The 16,971-nt window shown below is 36.4% G+C and overlaps 4 protein-coding genes across 4 annotated transcripts; 3 read left to right on the top strand and 1 right to left on the bottom strand.

The window, feature by feature from the left end:
- Nucleotides 1-727: 727 nt before the first annotated feature.
- On the bottom strand, nucleotides 728-6,071 carry LOC111455377 (protein TIC 21, chloroplastic). The gene is made up of 4 exons (XM_023097017.1): nucleotides 5,652-6,071; nucleotides 2,571-2,828; nucleotides 1,979-2,182; nucleotides 728-1,119 (listed from the first exon to the last, which is right to left on the bottom strand). Exons 1-4 carry the CDS (start codon nucleotides 5,970-5,972, stop codon nucleotides 1,006-1,008), a joined length of 897 nt encoding a protein of 298 aa, XP_022952785.1. The 5' UTR covers nucleotides 5,973-6,071; the 3' UTR covers nucleotides 728-1,005.
- A 1,177-nt stretch (nucleotides 6,072-7,248) lies between these two features.
- Nucleotides 7,249-11,024, top strand: LOC111455478 (probable carbohydrate esterase At4g34215). Its single transcript, XM_023097188.1, has 2 exons — nucleotides 7,249-7,937; nucleotides 10,440-11,024. The coding sequence occupies exons 1-2, from the start codon at nucleotides 7,371-7,373 to the stop codon at nucleotides 10,656-10,658; spliced, it is 786 nt and encodes a 261-aa protein (XP_022952956.1). The 5' UTR covers nucleotides 7,249-7,370; the 3' UTR covers nucleotides 10,659-11,024.
- An 819-nt stretch (nucleotides 11,025-11,843) lies between these two features.
- LOC111455481 (stress enhanced protein 1, chloroplastic-like) lies at nucleotides 11,844-13,790 on the top strand. The gene is made up of 4 exons (XM_023097191.1): nucleotides 11,844-12,032; nucleotides 12,125-12,232; nucleotides 12,661-12,839; nucleotides 13,470-13,790. The coding sequence occupies exons 1-4, from the start codon at nucleotides 11,987-11,989 to the stop codon at nucleotides 13,572-13,574; spliced, it is 438 nt and encodes a 145-aa protein (XP_022952959.1). The 5' UTR covers nucleotides 11,844-11,986; the 3' UTR covers nucleotides 13,575-13,790.
- An 86-nt stretch (nucleotides 13,791-13,876) lies between these two features.
- Nucleotides 13,877-16,712, top strand: LOC111455480 (ADP-ribosylation factor 1-like). The gene is made up of 6 exons (XM_023097190.1): nucleotides 13,877-14,111; nucleotides 14,254-14,402; nucleotides 14,969-15,039; nucleotides 15,569-15,688; nucleotides 15,777-15,895; nucleotides 16,472-16,712. Exons 2-6 carry the CDS (start codon nucleotides 14,255-14,257, stop codon nucleotides 16,563-16,565), a joined length of 552 nt encoding a protein of 183 aa, XP_022952958.1. The 5' UTR covers nucleotides 13,877-14,111; nucleotide 14,254; the 3' UTR covers nucleotides 16,566-16,712.
- Nucleotides 16,713-16,971: the final 259 nt, after the last annotated feature.

The raw sequence follows: 16,971 nt of genomic DNA, 5'->3' as shown, positions 1-16,971 counted from the left end.
AATGATAAAAAAAATAAAAGTAGCCATTATTTCGGGTCTAAAAAAATATATTTCTAAATTTTCAAAATTTTTAATAATACTACAAAATAAGTTTGAAAAATATCATTACCATCAATTTTGGATGGAAATCTTTATTTCAAAAATACTAAATTTTTAATATGAAGGAGGTTTAAAAAATACCCATGAAAATTTTAAAGTACCGTTGACATCTTTTACCTTTATAAAAAAGGTTCACAAAATTTGTTACTGTCAATTTATAGACGAAAAGACTTCTTATAGATTATCTTCAAAATTTCTAATGTCATTTATGAAAGTTTATGAGTATTTTTAAAATATGGTATAAACGACGTGTATTTTTTTTAATTTGTTAAAAATAAATTTAAAGGCGTGTAAAAAAAATGTAATTATAAATTTAAAGTTTCTAAAATTTGAAAATTAAGTACTTATTTTTTAAATTCTTTCTTTTTTTAAAACAAAATATTAATAATTTTTTTAATCTAAAATTAAAGTATTTTTTAATTTTTTTTTAATTCCAAGGTATTTTTAAAAAAAAAATTAAAACAAGTTTAAGAATATAGCACTAACCTTATTATTATTTAAAATGTTTAATAAACCCCTAAAAACTAAAATTACGTGATTACATTTTAATAAATTTTGTAATAGGTTAGATGTAGAAGTTCCAAGCATGTAAATATTTTTCATTAAAGAAAAAGAAAAACAAAGTAAATATTAAAATGGAAGAGAGATTAAAACTCAAAGAACCATATTTGAATCTACATTTTGATAGTAGAGTTTGACATGGCCGATACAGTCTTCTAATACAATTGAAGCTATCCGCAGAAAACACCTTCAAGGACCTCTGCAACTATTCAAGTTCCCTACCAACGGCGGCGCTCGCAACAAAAATACAAACGATACTTGAAAATGGACACTGAAAGCGTGATCAATTCATATCGTGTCGCCTCTGATGTCGAATCTAACCAACTAGAAGGGCGACGGTGGAGATTATGCTATTCGGGGTATAGGAATACTCTCAGTAGCAGGCAATGTCACCGAGCGCAGTAGCTCCAACGAGAAAACGAGCCCCAGGAAATGAGAGAGAATAGTGTTTGCAGAAGCCTGCAAGAAGGAAAGTTAAGGAGTCATGAAATGGCACACGGCTATCTCATCAGAATCAATGCACATTTTGATATGCCTTATACAAGTTGGGTTCATTATAGGCTCGAGTGAGCTTTTGTAACGGCCCAATACCCCTGCTAGCGGATATTGTCCTCTTTGGACTTTTCCTTCCGAAATTTCCCTCGAGGTTTTAAAAAGCGCGTCTACTAGGGAGAGGTTTCCGCATCCTTATAAAGAATGTTTCGTTCCCCTTCTCCAACCGATGTGGGATCTCAAATCCACTCCCCTTCAGGAACCAACGTCCTCGCTAACATTCATTCCCTTCTCCAATCGATGTGGGACCCCCCAATCCACTCCCTTTGGAGCCCAGCGTTCTTGTTGGCAAACCGCGTCGTGTCCAACCCCCTTCAAGGCTCAACCTCCTCGCTTGCAAATCGCCTAGTGTCTAGATCTGATACCATTTGTAACGGCCCAAGCCCATCGCTGGCAGATATTGTCCTCTTTGAGCTTTCCCTTCTAGGCTTCCCCTCAAGGTTTTAAAACGCGTCTACTAGGAAGAGGTTTCCACATCCTTATAAACAATGTTTCGTTCCCCTTCTTCAACCAACGTGGGATCTCACAGCTTTCCTGTTTTGCGTCTCTCCCAGTCTTCACCTATCCTAACAGCCATGGCTCCTATTGTTCCTTTCAGAAGAACGCATATTCTTTATACTCTCATGATTGTCAATACTTACAGGAGAAGTAGATTGATATGCTCCAGCAGTCAATACAGCATATAATATTATATTCACATCCAAAATCTGAAGATCTTTATGTTTTTCAACAAAATAACCATTGAGGAGGGAAAAAAAAAACGTACCTGTACTAAGAATACATCCAAAGCAAGAACAGGGCTATTTCCAGGGGAGGCTCCCTGGTAATATGGAATTGCTGAGGAAGTAAGAGCCTTAGCAACTAACAATCCTACGGTCGCTTGCATCCCCAGAATGGCAGCACCCATGCCCAGTAGGTTCACTACTATTCCATTTTTCAAGCTATTCACGACATCGGCTCGGGGAGGAGCCTGAAATTAGGATCAATAAATAAAAAGAGGAAGCATGAGTTCAGTCAAAATTCTACTTTATTTTGCACAAGCTCGTATTTAGCAGCTAAAATAGTCTATTGGAGGTAGTTTTGCAAAAATAAATGGGGGAAAGAAGGAAGCATGCCAAAAGCTGGGATATATAACCTATTGTATTCCAAGAGGTGGTGTACAGGTTATCTTTCTCATTTTCAAATAGATAAATCTCATGACAAATCTATTCTTTTATAGCAAAGAAATCCTATTTATTGCCAGATTAAATTGGATGACTTGGTTCTGTGGTTTAGAAGGCTGAAGGAACAAATAAATCGTTTCTTGACGTTCCAGTTTCTCGAGCAATCAGAAAACACGGAGACAGAAATTATAATACCTTGGAGGGTTGATTTGCAGTCCGTTGAAGTTTATCAGAAAGCCGAATGTACCCGAAGGACCAAAATACAGAAATGAAAGCTGCCACAATACCACCAGCAGTAGCATAAAAAGTGGCAGGTGATGTAATTTTCCCGGTGACGACAACAGAGAATGAAAGAATAACAGCAGCGACAATCGTGCACACCAACTGTCCCCAAAATCCGAGATTACCCAACCTCTTGAAATACCTCGATGTCTTCTCTAATCTCTTTGCCACCTAAACCATCAAAGCAACTTAGTTCAGTATTGATAGCAATAATGATAGTGATGCAGTCTAGGAACCTCTCAAGAAAAATCACGAGAAATCATAATAAAGAAAAATTTGAAAGAACTAAACAACCTGTCCAATTTTGGAATTGAAGAGGTTATGCAGTGAGACAGTTTTGAACAAAATTCAAGCTTCATATTATCCCACCATGGCTTCCCGTTTCATAATATATATATATAAGACAACGGAATCGAATCCAAAATTCGATGATATTCTCAGTGATGCTTGTTATTTGTGTCCCCTCTTCTTAACTGTTTATATTTTTTCCATAAATGTACACCCCATTTGTCTAGCTCTAGCTGCGTGGAGCTACAATTACAAAAGAATTTTTTGTGATTTAAACACCACCATGAAGCCGTACACTGTACATTCCTAAGAATAACAAAAAGAAAAACTCTCTCTAACACCCTTGTTTTCAAACGATCTCTGGTTTCTTTCTTTCCATAAGATCCAGACAAAGGCTCTAATAGCACAGTTCCCCAAAATCCTTGCTTTGTTTTTGAGAGAGCTACCTGTCAAACATCCAAACAAGTAAACAACCAATCCTCTATGCGGTTATTAAGTAAACAAAATGATAACTGAAACTCCCTGAACCAACACATCCAACCGTTAAAGGTATAAGAACAATGGAGGAAAAAGTGGCCTAGCGCTTCCTTGTGCTTCAATGAAAGGCAGTAGTAATCTGAGGGAGATAAGGCCCAATTTGGAACCTCCTTTGGAGCTCACGTTTACACATTTGCATACTCACAGTTCCATCACTTTCTCACCTGCTCTCTGCTCAAGTAATCTCTTCTCCTGTACAAAGTCACTCCACCTTCCCTACTTAGACTAACGCTAATTCGCCCTAAATACGTTAAATGCACTGGCGCCTTTCCACTCTTATCACACTACCATATAAAAGTTAAGAAGAGGCTTCCTTTACAGAAGATGAAAACTTGCAAGCAATGATGATAAAGAAAGCAGCAGCAATGGGGACTATCCCACAGCCAGAAATCCTCCCAGAAGAAAATTGACAATCTATCCCCGACAATGAAAGCTTGAGAATTTTGTGTATCCCATAGCAATCGATCTCCACGTATTCCCAAAAGTTCCTTTGATCCTAGGATTAGAGACCCAATTAGAAGGTAGAAGCCAATGCATGGTCACAATGATCCTATCCCATAAAGCGTGGACTTCCAAAGGGAAGCGCCAAAGCCTTTTAAGCAAGGCCTTTTCCCAAAGATTCAGATTTCCTATCCCTAATCCTCCTAAAGAAATTGGCTTGGACATAATCTCCCATCCAACAAGATGAAAGTCTCCACCTTTCTTGGATCCCTTCCCACAAGAAATCTCTTAATATCTTCTTGATCCTAGAACCCACCAAAGGGAAGATCTTAAAACGGGACACGAAATAAATTGGGATCCCACTCAGAACCAACTAAATGAGAGTACCTCTCTCACCTTTTCAGATTTTTTTTTTTTTTTTTTTTTTTTTTTTTTTCCGTTTAAAAGAAGCAAGAAACTTTTGAATCTTTTCAATCGCTGGATTCCAAAAGGAGACACAAAGTTATTACTAAAGGAAAACCTAAATGATTGAAAGGACGAGAAGTAATCTCATTACTTAAACATATCAAAAGGGTTAGGTTAAAAACCACTACGAGTGAATGAGAGTTATTAAGGACAACCTCAAGGTTCAGTGCTTTAAAGTCTACAGTAAGTTGCAGACATCTCTTCATTTTTACCAAAAATAGAGGACTAGAATAGAGAGTGTCGTTCGGCTCAATTATGTTGCCAGCTAGAATTTCCCCACCACCACTCAATCTTGTTCTTCTAGACTTGGAGGAGGTGTCATTAAGATTACTACACGATCATACCTGTTGATAGTGGGTAAACTCAGAGGCATGGCGAACGACTTTTCAGACTCATTAAGCACTTGTAACTTAGCTAGGATGGGATTGGTTCTTCCCTTGAGATACGATCATCATCATTCTAGTAACAATCCCAACCCCGTTACGAAATCCTTAACCATAGCTTTTAGTGAAACTAGGGAATGGCTTAGGAAAGGAACCCCTTCTAGAACAACCATCTTTGTTCCCCTTAATAACCTCATCTTGAGTCGTTTAGTTCATTTGCAGGCTTCCACGAATGCTTAACCACGGTTGCAACTATAATATTAGACTTACCTACCTCAAAAAGAAGATAATCCTCGATTTCCTCCAGATTTGGAGTGGAACTCTCAGGCAAACTCTTTTCCCTTAATTGCATAATCTAAACCCAGTGGAGTCCCATACTCATCTGTTCCAGATTGGATTAAATGAAGCTCATCCACCACCTTACCTGCAATGAAGTTGTGCATTGCATCACAAAGGAGAATAACAGGCTCCCCTTGTAACTCCCCCTTCATTTTTCGGTATCAAAGGTTCTGTATGCATTCTTTTAGGAATCTCCATTAGCTCTAGTTGCTTAATTTTTATGCGGAATTGCTTGTGCTCAATATCTAATCTACCCTAGCTTAAATATGATTTATTTGTTTCGTTATTCTGGTTTATCGGGAAGGAGATAAAAAGTTACAAAGCGAAACTCTTCGTAGGAATGTAAGAAAACGTCCAGAGTCAATCAAATTAGATAAAGCAGAACTTCAAGAAACTAGTAAACAAGACGATTCATCTAAAATCCTTTTGGGGTTTCACCCAAGAAATTAAAGCAAGGTCAGCCTAAGTTTCAATACTACATTTCCTGGTCATATCAAAAACGTTAGTAAAAAAGAACAAAAAGAATTAGAAGAAAGAGAACCTGAGCCAGTTTTGCCTTTTCAGCCTCATCGTTTGGGGGAACCGTCGGCGAAATGGGACTAGAAGAAGCGCACGTATCCGAGCAAAACTGTCCTCTTCTGTGCTCCAGAGTACCAAAATTCTTCAAAAGCAACAACGAAAAAGAAGAAGGAGGTCGAATTGCACTAAATGAAGGGAGGGAATTAGGAGGAGATTTGAGATTGGATGCGTATCGGACAGAGAAAGGTCGACGATTGAAACAGCTGAGGTGTAACTCTGATGTATAAACTGCGGCGACCGGGAATGGACCGCCGCGACCGACCGGCGAGAGTAGCGACTGCATTATTGATGATCGAATAAACCTTCGATAGCGCTGCAGGCAGAGAGCCTACAGTGGATGTTACTGAAGGCGAATTTCTGGATTTTGGGGATGAGTTCTAATTATCAATTTTTATATATATATATATATATATATATATATATATATATATTTTTTTTTTTTTTTAAGAATAAACTTTAATAATTTAAATATTAGGTCTCACAAAAGGTTAGAGGCTCGAATCTACCATTATGCAAATTGTTGAACTCAAAATCATAATAATAATAAATGAAAGAATATGGCAAAACCAATCTAGTAGTGTCACTCGTCTCAACGAAAGAAGTAGTATGATGTGATTAAGAAGGATAGTGCATCACCTAACGCATAAAGAGAAGAGTCAATTGAATGTATAAGCAAGATTGAAGCTGCGATGGTGTCAATGGCATCATTGATAAGTTCAGTTGGGGTTAGATTGGCCTCGGGCCACAACATGAGAAGAGGGAGCTGCATCGCGAGTTTCAACAAGCAACTTTGAAGTCACATGCATTTAGGTCAATCGAGGATCAAATGGGCACCTAAGAGTTGCATGCAACATGGTCACGATACTCACTCATCTTAAAGAGTAAAAACTATTCCCACATACCAATACGAGTCATTCTAGCATGTTTTGTCATTCTCAGTATTCCATGCAACATGGTCACGACACTCTTTCCTCGCATCTTGAAGAGTAAAGACTATCTCCACATTGCGTAAAACAAAAGTGCACTTTATTGCCATAAATAGTAACTTTCAATTCTTTTATGAACCATTTACTCATTTACTCGTGTCACAAGATATTTTTCATTAAAATAGAAAAATAGTGTTATATTTTATATTAAAACATTTTTTTTTCAAATATATATATATATATATTTTTTATGGCCCGGGAAGAAAAACTCAATATTTATGATCACCTCAAAAATAATGTTTTTCTTCCTTTAAAGAGTCAACAACGTGCTTCCAATTTTTCATTTGATCTTTGAAGTAAGAGCGAGTTTTTGACCGACTTCGAGCTAGCTTTTAAAGGTGTTTATATGACTTTCAGCTACCGAACCCAAATCATCTCAACCCAAACTATAAAGATTGGGTTCTATAACAAAACTTTATAAAATATTTGATATTTGTAATTGATATTAATGATATTGAGATATATAAATGTTTGATATTTACGAAATTTTAATTACTAAATAAAAAATAACCTAAAAATAAATCTATTAGAATTGTGAACCATATTAGTTCAAACGGTTTTTATAAGTCAAATAGTATAATCTCTGCCCGCTTCCTTTTAAGAGCTCACAAAAGGCCAAGACGCACGCTAACAGCCAATCACCACGACGGAAGCATAAAAATCCACCACCGCTACAGCCATCAATCATTCAGATCATGGCGGCGACGACCGATTTAGATCCGATCCAGACAAATGCGCCTCCCAATCCACCACCAAACAAGCAGATCTTCATCCTCTCTGGCCAGAGCAACATGGCCGGGCGAGGCGGCGTCTTAAAGAAGCTCCACCGGTGGGACGGCGTGGTTCCACCAGAAGCGCAGCCGCATCCGTCGATATTCCGTCTGATCGCGAAGTTACATTGGGAGGTAGCGCATGAGCCACTGCACGCCGACATCGACACGAAGAAGACGTGCGGAGTGGGGCCAGGAATGGCGTTCGCGAACGGCGTGAGAGAGCGAGTAGGGACGGTGGCGCTGGTGCCGTGCGCTGTTGGAGGCACCGCCATCAAAGAGTGGGCGCGTGGAGAGAAGCTGTATGAGGATATGGTGAAGAGGGCGAGACATAGCGTGAAGGACGGCGGGGAAATTAGGGCAATTCTGTGGTTTCAAGGAGAGAGTGACACCTCTACTGAACATGATGCTGATGCGTACCAGGGGAATATGGAGGCTTTTGTTGCTAATGTGCGCCGGGATTTGGCCTTGCCTTCTCTCCCAATTATTCAGGTGATATTTTTATTACATTTATTTTATTTTATTTTTCTGACTATTGATTAATATGTTCATATTGGAATTTAGAAACCTTATTAGGAAAAAAAAAAAAAAAAAAAAAAAACTTTGTATAAATTTTGCAATATATTGAACAACCTAATCTTTAAGAAATCTATATTGTCATGTAGGTGTTACTAGTGATAAGTTGCAATCTGGCTCTGCTTTCAGAAAGCCACAAATGCATGTCCATATGCCTCCTGAACTTGTGCTTAGCATGGATGTCCCAAAGGGGGTTTTGAAGTCTTCATACTTGCTACCATCTTTGATGCACCGTTTTGAATCGTTGATGTTAGCTAGCCAGCTTAGGAAGGAGATTAATTATCATTCGAACAGCCTCTGTATATCTAGCTCTTTGGTATGTTCTTGTTGATCTGCACCTGACTTCGATCAGTTTTTATATGATTAATCTGAATCTATCATCTTTATTAGATTTTGGAAGCACTTACAACCCTTGGAAGTTGTGAGAGTTTTTCCTTTGAGCGGTTGGAATTGCTTGGAGATTCAGTATTGAAGTATGCTGTGAGCTGCCATCTCTTTCTCAAGTTCCCTGAAAAACATGAAGGACAGTTATCTTTTCGGCGTCAACAGGTTATCTGTAATGCAACCTTACATGCTCTGGGAACGAAGTGCAAGTTANTAAAAAAAAAAAAAAAAAAAAAAAAACTCCCACTCCTACTTTAGGAAAAAAATTGAAAATTAAAAGGAAGTAACAAAGATAAGAAATAAAAAAATTTAGGATATAAAATTTCAAAACGGAGAAAAATCACAACTCATTGAAAAAAAATTCTACTATGTGAAAATTATTAAAAATTCTATTTTTGATCTCAGTTTAAAATTTTACGATTCACCGTGATTAGATATTGGTGGGCTTTCACCGTGATTAGATATTGGTGGGCTTTCACCGTGATTAGATATTGGTGGGCTCAGGGCATAGTTAGTAGATATTGTTGGGCTGGGCTCAGGGCACAGTTAGTAGATATTGTTGGGCTCAGGGCACAGTTAGTAGATATTGTTGGGCTCAGGGCACAGTTTGTAGATATTGTTGGGCTCAGGGCACAGTTTGTAGATATTGTTGGGCTCAGGGCACAGTTTGTAGATATTGTTGGGCTCAGGGCACAGTTTGTAGATATTGTTGGGCTCAGGGCACAGTTAGTAGATATTGTTGGGCGCAGTTACACAGGAAGAAGATATTGTTGGGCACAGTGGCACAGTGAGTAGATATTAGTGAGTAGATATTGTTGGGCGCAGGGCACAATGAGTAGATATTGTTGGACTTTCTCTTTCGGGCTTCTCCTCAAAATTTTTAAAACTTTATCTATTAAGGAGAGGTTTCCACCGTGCTCTTTCTCAACTGGTCTCACATAAAATATTTTTAATTGCGATTGTGGGATCTCACATAAAATATTTTTAATTGTGATTTGAAACCGAAGTCATAAGTTCGTTGTGAAGCTCATCACTTTTTGTACTTCTCAAATGTACGAATAATGTTCTTCTAATATTAAAGGTGAGATTCTTCTAATATTTATCCAAAAGCGAATTCTCACCGCTGAAAGGTACAAGAAAGTGACTAGCTCCAAATACTATAGCAGGAGCATATGACTTGAGTTTCAACTCATCTCGGTCTAGTGCACTAATTCTAGTTATGTGAGTGGTATAAAGATTTGATTTTTTTAGGTAATTAGAGTCAGGAGAGAATTCCGTGATTGGAACAAATTTTCACAGTGTGGAGTGAGTTCCTTTCTGGTGGGTCATAGTTTTTCTTCGATTTTGAAGTTCTTTACGTAAATTCTCATTTTCTTATTTTTGTTGTCTTCTTTTCATCTATCAGCTATTTTTTTACTTATTCGTACGTTAATACTGAAATGTTTTTTCTCCTATTAAGTGATATCAGAGCTTTAAGTTTGTAGTTTTTTTGAATGGTTGCATTATTGTCTGCACTTCCACATTAGAAAATTTTCTTGAAACGAACTGTGGTTCGATGGTTCGGTGAGTAATACGGGTCTCTTTCACTCTATGAGTCCATTAAAGCTTGACGTAAAAAAAAATTGATAGAAGGTTAACTTTGGCTATGGTAAGTGAAAGTCAAGGACGTGTTGATTCTGAGTTACACAAGGTCTTAAAGCGAAGATCGAACCATGGTACTTCTGAAAACTTAAATGGTGATTATGGTCGAGTGGAGTCGAGTGGTAGTTCGAACAAATGTTGTAAGTGTTGGATGATGGAAGTTCCACATCGGCTAATTTAGAGAATGATCATGGGTTTATAAGTGAGGAATACTAACTCCATTGGTACGAGGCCTTTTGGGGAAGCCCAAAGCAAAGCCACGAGAGCTTATGCTCAAAGTGGACAATATCATACCATTGTGGAGAGTCGTGTTCGTCTAACAGTAAGAAGTGATGAAGATCGAGAGGACATGGATTTGAAAATTTTGACTAAAAATATTGTTGCTTAAAACAGGTAGCACTGGCATCAGGAGTCAAGTATATTGAAAGAGTGAGGGAGGCTCAATTGGGAATGAGAGTGGAGAATGTGGTGTGTGTGGATGCAAAGGGATTGGAACTTAAAGAAGACAACCTCCATCTCACCACACAGGCTCAGGTCATTCTTGGTCAAATGCTGGCCGATGCCTACCTCACCCACTTCGCTCCACCACTCAAATCGAAGCCCTCGACCTAAATACCTCGTCTCGGTTCACAACTATAAACTAAATGGTTATTGAACAACGGCTTATAAATCTTATCTGATTGTCTGATGCTTTGTTTTGTTGTTTGGGGGATTGGAACTCGAAGAACACGACATCTATCTCACACGACACATCTCGAGTCATTCTTGGTCAAATGCTGACCGATGCCTATCTTACCCACTTTGCTGCACCGGCCTCCGTTTATAACTAAAAACTAAATGATTATCGAACATGTCTTATAAATCTGGTTCGGTTTCTTTGCTGGAACTATCATTTATTTAAATAAGGCTTATTTGTGCTTTTGTAAGTCATGTATTGTACGTGCTATCCTGTTTGATTATTGTGAGTGTTTACATTTAGAGGGGTTCACATGGGTTGGTGGTATCTTTGGCAGTTGTTGTAATGAAGTGAATGATAATAGAATGTGACCCACGAATTAGTGTCAACTTAACCCGAATGAGTTTTTTTTTTTTTTGACATAATTTTAAAGCAATTGAGTACTTCAAAAAAAAAAAAATTGATGGTACTAAAAAAGTTTGAAGGTACTAATGTTAAGATATCGAGGGTACTAAAAAAGTTCAAATGACTATACTAATGGCAAAAAATTGAGGGTACTAAACAAGTTTTAATGTACTAATAGTAAGAAGCCGAGGATATTAAAAAAATATAAAGGTACTAATTGTAAGAAACCGAGAGTATTAAAAAAATTTAAATATATTAATGGTACTATATTTGTAATGGCCCAATCCTACCGCTAGTAGATGTTGTTCTCTTTGAGTTGTCTCTGAAGGGTTTAAAACGCGTCTGCTAGGGGAAGGTTTCACACCCTAGGGACACTCTTTGGGTTGTCCTTGAAGGGTTGCGATAGGATAAGATTTCACACCTTGGGCTGTCCCTGAAAGCTTTAAAACGCAAACCTTATAAATTGTGTGGTTTTAAAACTGGTTTACACCCTTATAAATGGTGTGACTTTAAAACGAGTCGGGTTTAACAGCCTTATAAATAGACGTTTGTTCTATTCCCATCACAATATTAACTTTTTATTTTAAAGAATTTTTTAATTTTTCTAAAATAAAATTTGAGAACATTAATGAAATTTTTGAAGATGAGATATCTTAGAAAGTATTATTAATTGAGTGTACTCGAAAAAATGAAAAAAAGGTGAAACACGTGGCAGTTTGGCATTCCTCAAATAGCAAAATGCGGAAGAAAACGGCCATCGTCAACCGCTGGTATCCGTGTATTTGGTCATTGAGGAAGAAGGGATAAGGAATTTCAGGAAAAAGCTCAGGATTTCTCCGGCGTCAATCGTGATCTTAAAATGGCGGCTCTTCATGCTTCGGCCTCCCTCTCTCTCGCCGTACGCGGTACTCTATCTCTCTCACAGCTTCTCCGTCTCTTCGGTTCTGTGATTGTTGAATAATATCCAAACGATTGATAAACCAAAACAATGTTTCAGATACTTCCTTCGCAAGAAGAAGAGCACCAGAAGTCTTTCCTCTTCCCAGAGGCTCCCTCCCGAATTCATACCGTCTTGGAACGACGTTTGCTACTGGCTCTCCACTCGGTACTGATTCTTATTATTTCTATTTTTCGTCTAGTTCGAATGTTTCTGCTTGATTTTTTGATGATTTCTATCATTTGACGAGTTCTTCAGTTCAATTTTATGTTGGAGTTGCAATTTCAAGTATACAGTGGTGTATATTACGAATTCTGGCCATGAACATTGAACTGCCCTAACATCTAAATAAAATCTGGATATGGTGTTAAGAAAGAAATATTGCAAAAGTTCCAGTCTAAGTGATCTAATGCAACTTTCATTCTGACTTAGAGAGTTTTATGGTTACTGTTAGATTATTAGGAAATTGGAGCTGGAGCCATTTGAAAAATAGTATGGTAATTGCAATTTTTTAATTCTTCGTAGATTTTGGCAAAGGAAGCAATAGATTCCACTTGATTTTATAAGTATCAGCTAATGGTTACTCTTGTTCCTAGTGTTAAGCAAGCCAACTGGTCAAAAGAAACATACAGTGAAACCAAATTCTGTTTCTATACGATGTGAGCAAAGTAGCCAAGAGAGTAACATTCTGGATGTTTGGCTTGGGCGGCTTGCGATGGTTGGATTTGCAATTGCAATTAGTGTTGAAATAGCAACAGGCAAGGGACTTTTGGAGGTATGGCCTTTCTAATTACAGCAAATGGGTCATCGTTACTTATATTTCTGATAGCTGATAGAAATTGTTTAGGAATTTCTTTAGCTTTTGGAAGCTCGAATTTTGCCAAGTTTATTCTGAAGTTCTTATTGTTTATAGCTAATAAGATACTAGCTCCACAGCAGATTGATATCAGGCCTCATATTCTGTTCAAAAAATTATATTCTCCATGATTATTTATACAAAAGTATCCTTTGTACCACTTTGAGTATTCCGTTTGAAGTGTTGGGTTGCTCTAATGATGGCCCCTGAAACGTGTCTAGATTGTATTCCTATGGCTTTTTTTTCGTCACTCTGCCATTTTTATTCTCAGACACTTGTCTCGCTGATTTTGGCTTGATATAAAAGTGACCATTGAATTGTTCTAGGCTGGTCATTGGATGTGCGGCATCTGCCTGATTGTTATGGCCTGATCTATTATTCTAGGCTAGTCGTTGTATATGCTTAATTCTTTAGCACTGTGTTTGATCTTCCCATTTGTTTATTTTGTCCAGTTAGAGGAATTCCCAGTGTCATGCCAGATAAGTTTCACAGGTGATACCACATTAAATTAACTGAAACCTCACCAGAATCACTGTTTTCATGATGCAGAATTTTGGAGTAACGACTCCTCTGCCTAGTGTGGCCTTGGCAGTTACCGCACTGGTTGGCATACTGACAGCAGTTTTCATCTTCCAATCAGCTACCAAAAACTGAACATATCTAGATTATTTTCACACTTTATCTGTATAGTTTGTAATCCTAAAAGATGATTTCATTGATATTCATCTTCAATCGTTGTAATATGCTCGAGTGCGAACAACGGGCAACCAATAGAAACTTCTTTCACGAAAATGTCTCCTACCAACATCAATGAGTCAATGACTGTTTTCAGGTTTCCTGTAATGAAAAGGCCATCATTCTTGTGCATAATATTATGAGTCAATGGCTACTTGGAGGAGACCCTTTGTTGCCCAAGATCAATATATCACGTGTCTTCGTTTAAAGAGCTGGGCCATAGTTTGTGTTTCAGTAGAAGATAAGTGCTTTATATTGCTTTCTAAAGTAGTTCAATATATTCCTTTCAGATATGAAGAAGCTTCTCCATCAGTCTAAGTAAGTTCATTCACTCTGGCAAACAAATATACTTGAAGGAGAGACAAAGAGCTTTATTGCCTTCTGTCCCAAAGAATCAATTCTCTTTCAGCCTTTACATGTAGAAGTTTTTGGTCTAATATTCACTTGGAAGACAAGGTATCTCTCATGCCATCTCCCTGTAAACTGATGCTTTGGCTTTGTCTTTTTCAGTTGGCCTTACTTTCTCCCACAGAACTAAGATCTGGTGCACTTGCACTGAAAATTTTGCCATCTTCTTTATATTCCTTGTATACTGCAGCATGGGTGCAGTGATAACCAGGTTGAGGAAGCGACTCTTCCAGAACCGTGAAGTGAGAATCCTGATGGTCGGTCTTGATGCATCGGGGAAGACAACCATTTTGTACAAACTAAAACTTGGTGAAGTTGTTATGACCGTACCAACTATTGGTATACTCTCTGATCATTTATTTATTTATATATTCTGGATAGGATTTTACTCTGAAAACCCATCTTTATTTCCCCACATTTTTTGACAAATAAATTGTTTTGAGATAAAATGGATATTAACCCGTGTTATTATTTAGTTTTTTCTTAAAATTATTTTCAAGAAATAGTTTTATTAGAAAATTTTGATCCTGCTTTTTCTCTTTTGAAATTTGGTTCGATAATGTGCATGTCTTGGACAAAATGGAGAATATATACTTTTGTTTGTATTCTTTAGCTACATATTACAACTTTATGGAGTATTTTCCTTATTTTACCCTTTATATATTAATAATTACTTAATTTTGATAACAATAATTTTCAATTATTTTATTTGTGCAAAATAGTTTTGTTTACTAGCAATTTGTAATATTACTGTTTCTACTAATTGTTTTCTTGAGAATTTTTGTTTTTAATTTTTTTTTTCAAGTATTCTACTACTATCAACCTGGAGTGTGTGAAATTGAAAAGAACACTTCTGCAAAATAATTGTTGGAGAGTTTTTTTTATAGTTGCATTTTATGATCCAGGGTTCAATGTGGAAACATTAGAATACAAAAACATTAGCTGCTCTGTCTGGGACGTTGGAGGACAAGATAAGGTTTGAAATCACACCCTCTCACTCTGTTTCTGCTAAAACTTTACTTCGATTGCGATCTGAAAAACTAAAGAACATCTGCTTCAAAATTTATGTTAATGAAACTGTAACAATAATGGTCAAAACATATGCTTGTGAAAGTTCTAAAACTAGAACATAACATTTCAAATAACCCTGCAAAAATATTTCTTTGATGTTTGTTGTAGTGGTTTGAAATTAACAAAATAAATAAGGTGAAGATAACTTATCTAGATATATTTCCAATTAGTTTTAGTTGTAAAAATAACTTTGAATCTCATCTTGGGGCCGAAGGCTTTGCTTATTACAGTGAGAAGAGCCATTTGAGTTGAATTATCAACCTATTTATGTTTGGTTAAGTTCAAATAAATAAAAATTTTATAGGCCGAATGGAATCTTGGTTTGGTTTCAAATTAAATGTGAAAATGTACCATAAAATTTAGATAGTTCTGGTGATAAAACTATATTTATTGGAGTGGGTAACAAAATATTTAAGTTGTTTTGAACCAAACAGATAAGGCCATTATGGAGACATTACTTCCAGAACACACAAGGACTTGTATATGTTGTGGACAGCGGTGACAGAGGGAGAATCTGCGAAGCCAGGAATGAGTTGCATCGCATTCTCAGTGAGGTATAGCACTCAACCTTCACTATGTTTAGGTATATTCTTATGCTTGTTGAGATGATTTTAAGATGCGAAAAGAAAAAGAAAATGACAGCCAGAGCTAAGGAATGTAGCTGTGCTTGTGTTTGCTAACAAGCAAGATCTTCCACAATCAATGCCTGTGTCTGAAATTGCAACTAAACTTGGCCTCCACAGCCTCTCTCAAAGAAGATGGTACGCAACTTATTTTTGTTCTGTTGCAAAATATCTGGGAAGAATATGAACTTTTGAATCTGTTCTGAAATCATGGTTTACAACAATTTTCTGTTTGTTAAAAGAATGTTTTTTCGTTGGAAACTTTTTTTGTTGATTTTTTTTTTCCAAAAGTTTTTTAATTTTAAATATATTTTTCGTTTTTAAATTCTTCAAAATGTTTTAATTTGGTTAAATCTTTTGTGTACCATTTGAATTTTTAATTTTGTGTCTAATTTATTTTGAGATTATATTTTACAAACGTCAATTTTAGAAAAAAAAAATTCAGCTTTAGCTTAGCTTAATTTTGTACGTATTTCCTCCATTTTTATCTTGAATTTTTAGCATGATAGTATTTTAGGATTAGATAAATAAATCCTAGTTTTTTCGATTGGTCGTATACATCGTTTATACTAAAAGTATACATAAAAGTTTAAGAATTTATGAAATATTTTTTAAATTTGAAGAATTTATTAGATATAATTAAAGTTAATGACTAAATCTGTAATTAAAAAACGAAGATTAATATATTATATATATATATTTGCTTTTTTAAAGGTACATACAAGGTACGTCTGCAACTTCTGGGCAAGGGCTGTATGAGGGTTTTGATTGGCTATGCAACAACATTATCATAAAAGACTCTCCATGATGCTTTATATATACTTTACAAGTAATATACTTTGAGTTCTCCAATTAATTAAGAGGTGATGAATATATGTTAAAATACCACTTTATCAACGAGTATTTTTAGTAGATCAAATCAAAATCATAGAAACTGTTGAGGCTTTTCACTACATCGTTGTAGTATATTCTTGAGGTTTAGTGTCTTTTGAAATAATATAATTTCTTTTTCTATTATTATGTTCGTAGCTGGTATTAGACCTTTGCGTTATTGATTATTGAATCTAATTGGTACAAGATCCATAAGCATATCGTGTTATTAGCACAACACTCTAACCAAGTGAGCTAATAGGCCATTGTTTACAAAAACATTGACATAACTCAAAGCTTAGATTAGACAATTGGTACAAGACCACATCATCTTGGTATAAAAT

Source organism: Cucurbita moschata, unplaced genomic scaffold (genome assembly GCF_002738365.1).
Source record: "Cucurbita moschata cultivar Rifu unplaced genomic scaffold, Cmos_1.0 Cmo_Scf00017, whole genome shotgun sequence".
In the NCBI taxonomy this organism is placed as follows: Eukaryota; Viridiplantae; Streptophyta; class Magnoliopsida; order Cucurbitales; family Cucurbitaceae; genus Cucurbita; species Cucurbita moschata.
This window is presented reverse-complemented; position numbering and strand designations above follow the sequence as displayed.

What these genes read in the sequence shown, in the direction of transcription:
- LOC111455481 (XM_023097191.1), top strand. Translation starts at nt 11,987, where the DNA reads ATGGCGGCTCTTCATGCTTCGGCCTCCCTCTCTCTCGCCGTACGCG. An exon ending in CCTCTCTCTCGCCGTACGCG is followed by an intron (nt 12,033 to 12,124) that starts GTACTCTATCTC and finishes ACAATGTTTCAG; the next exon opens with ATACTTCCTTCGCAAGAAGA. An exon ending in TGCTACTGGCTCTCCACTCG is followed by an intron (nt 12,233 to 12,660) that starts GTACTGATTCTT and finishes TCTTGTTCCTAG; the next exon opens with TGTTAAGCAAGCCAACTGGT.
- LOC111455478 (XM_023097188.1), top strand. Translation starts at nt 7,371, where the DNA reads ATGGCGGCGACGACCGATTTAGATCCGATCCAGACAAATGCGCCTCCC. An exon ending in CTTCTCTCCCAATTATTCAG is followed by an intron (nt 7,938 to 10,439) that starts GTGATATTTTTA and finishes TGCTTAAAACAG; the next exon opens with GTAGCACTGGCATCAGGAGT.
- LOC111455377 (XM_023097017.1), bottom strand. Translation starts at nt 5,972, where the DNA reads ATGCAGTCGCTACTCTCGCCGGTCGGTCGCGGCGGTCCATTCCCGGTC. An exon ending in AAAAGGCAAAACTGGCTCAG is followed by an intron (nt 2,829 to 5,651) that starts GTTCTCTTTCTT and finishes TTGATGGTTTAG; the next exon opens with GTGGCAAAGAGATTAGAGAA. An exon ending in TGGATGTATTCTTAGTACAG is followed by an intron (nt 1,120 to 1,978) that starts GTACGTTTTTTT and finishes TCCTTCTTGCAG; the next exon opens with GCTTCTGCAAACACTATTCT.
- LOC111455480 (XM_023097190.1), top strand. Translation starts at nt 14,255, where the DNA reads ATGGGTGCAGTGATAACCAGGTTGAGGAAGCGACTCTTCCAGAACCGT. An exon ending in TATGACCGTACCAACTATTG is followed by an intron (nt 14,403 to 14,968) that starts GTATACTCTCTG and finishes TTTATGATCCAG; the next exon opens with GGTTCAATGTGGAAACATTA. An exon ending in ACGTTGGAGGACAAGATAAG is followed by an intron (nt 15,040 to 15,568) that starts GTTTGAAATCAC and finishes TGAACCAAACAG; the next exon opens with ATAAGGCCATTATGGAGACA.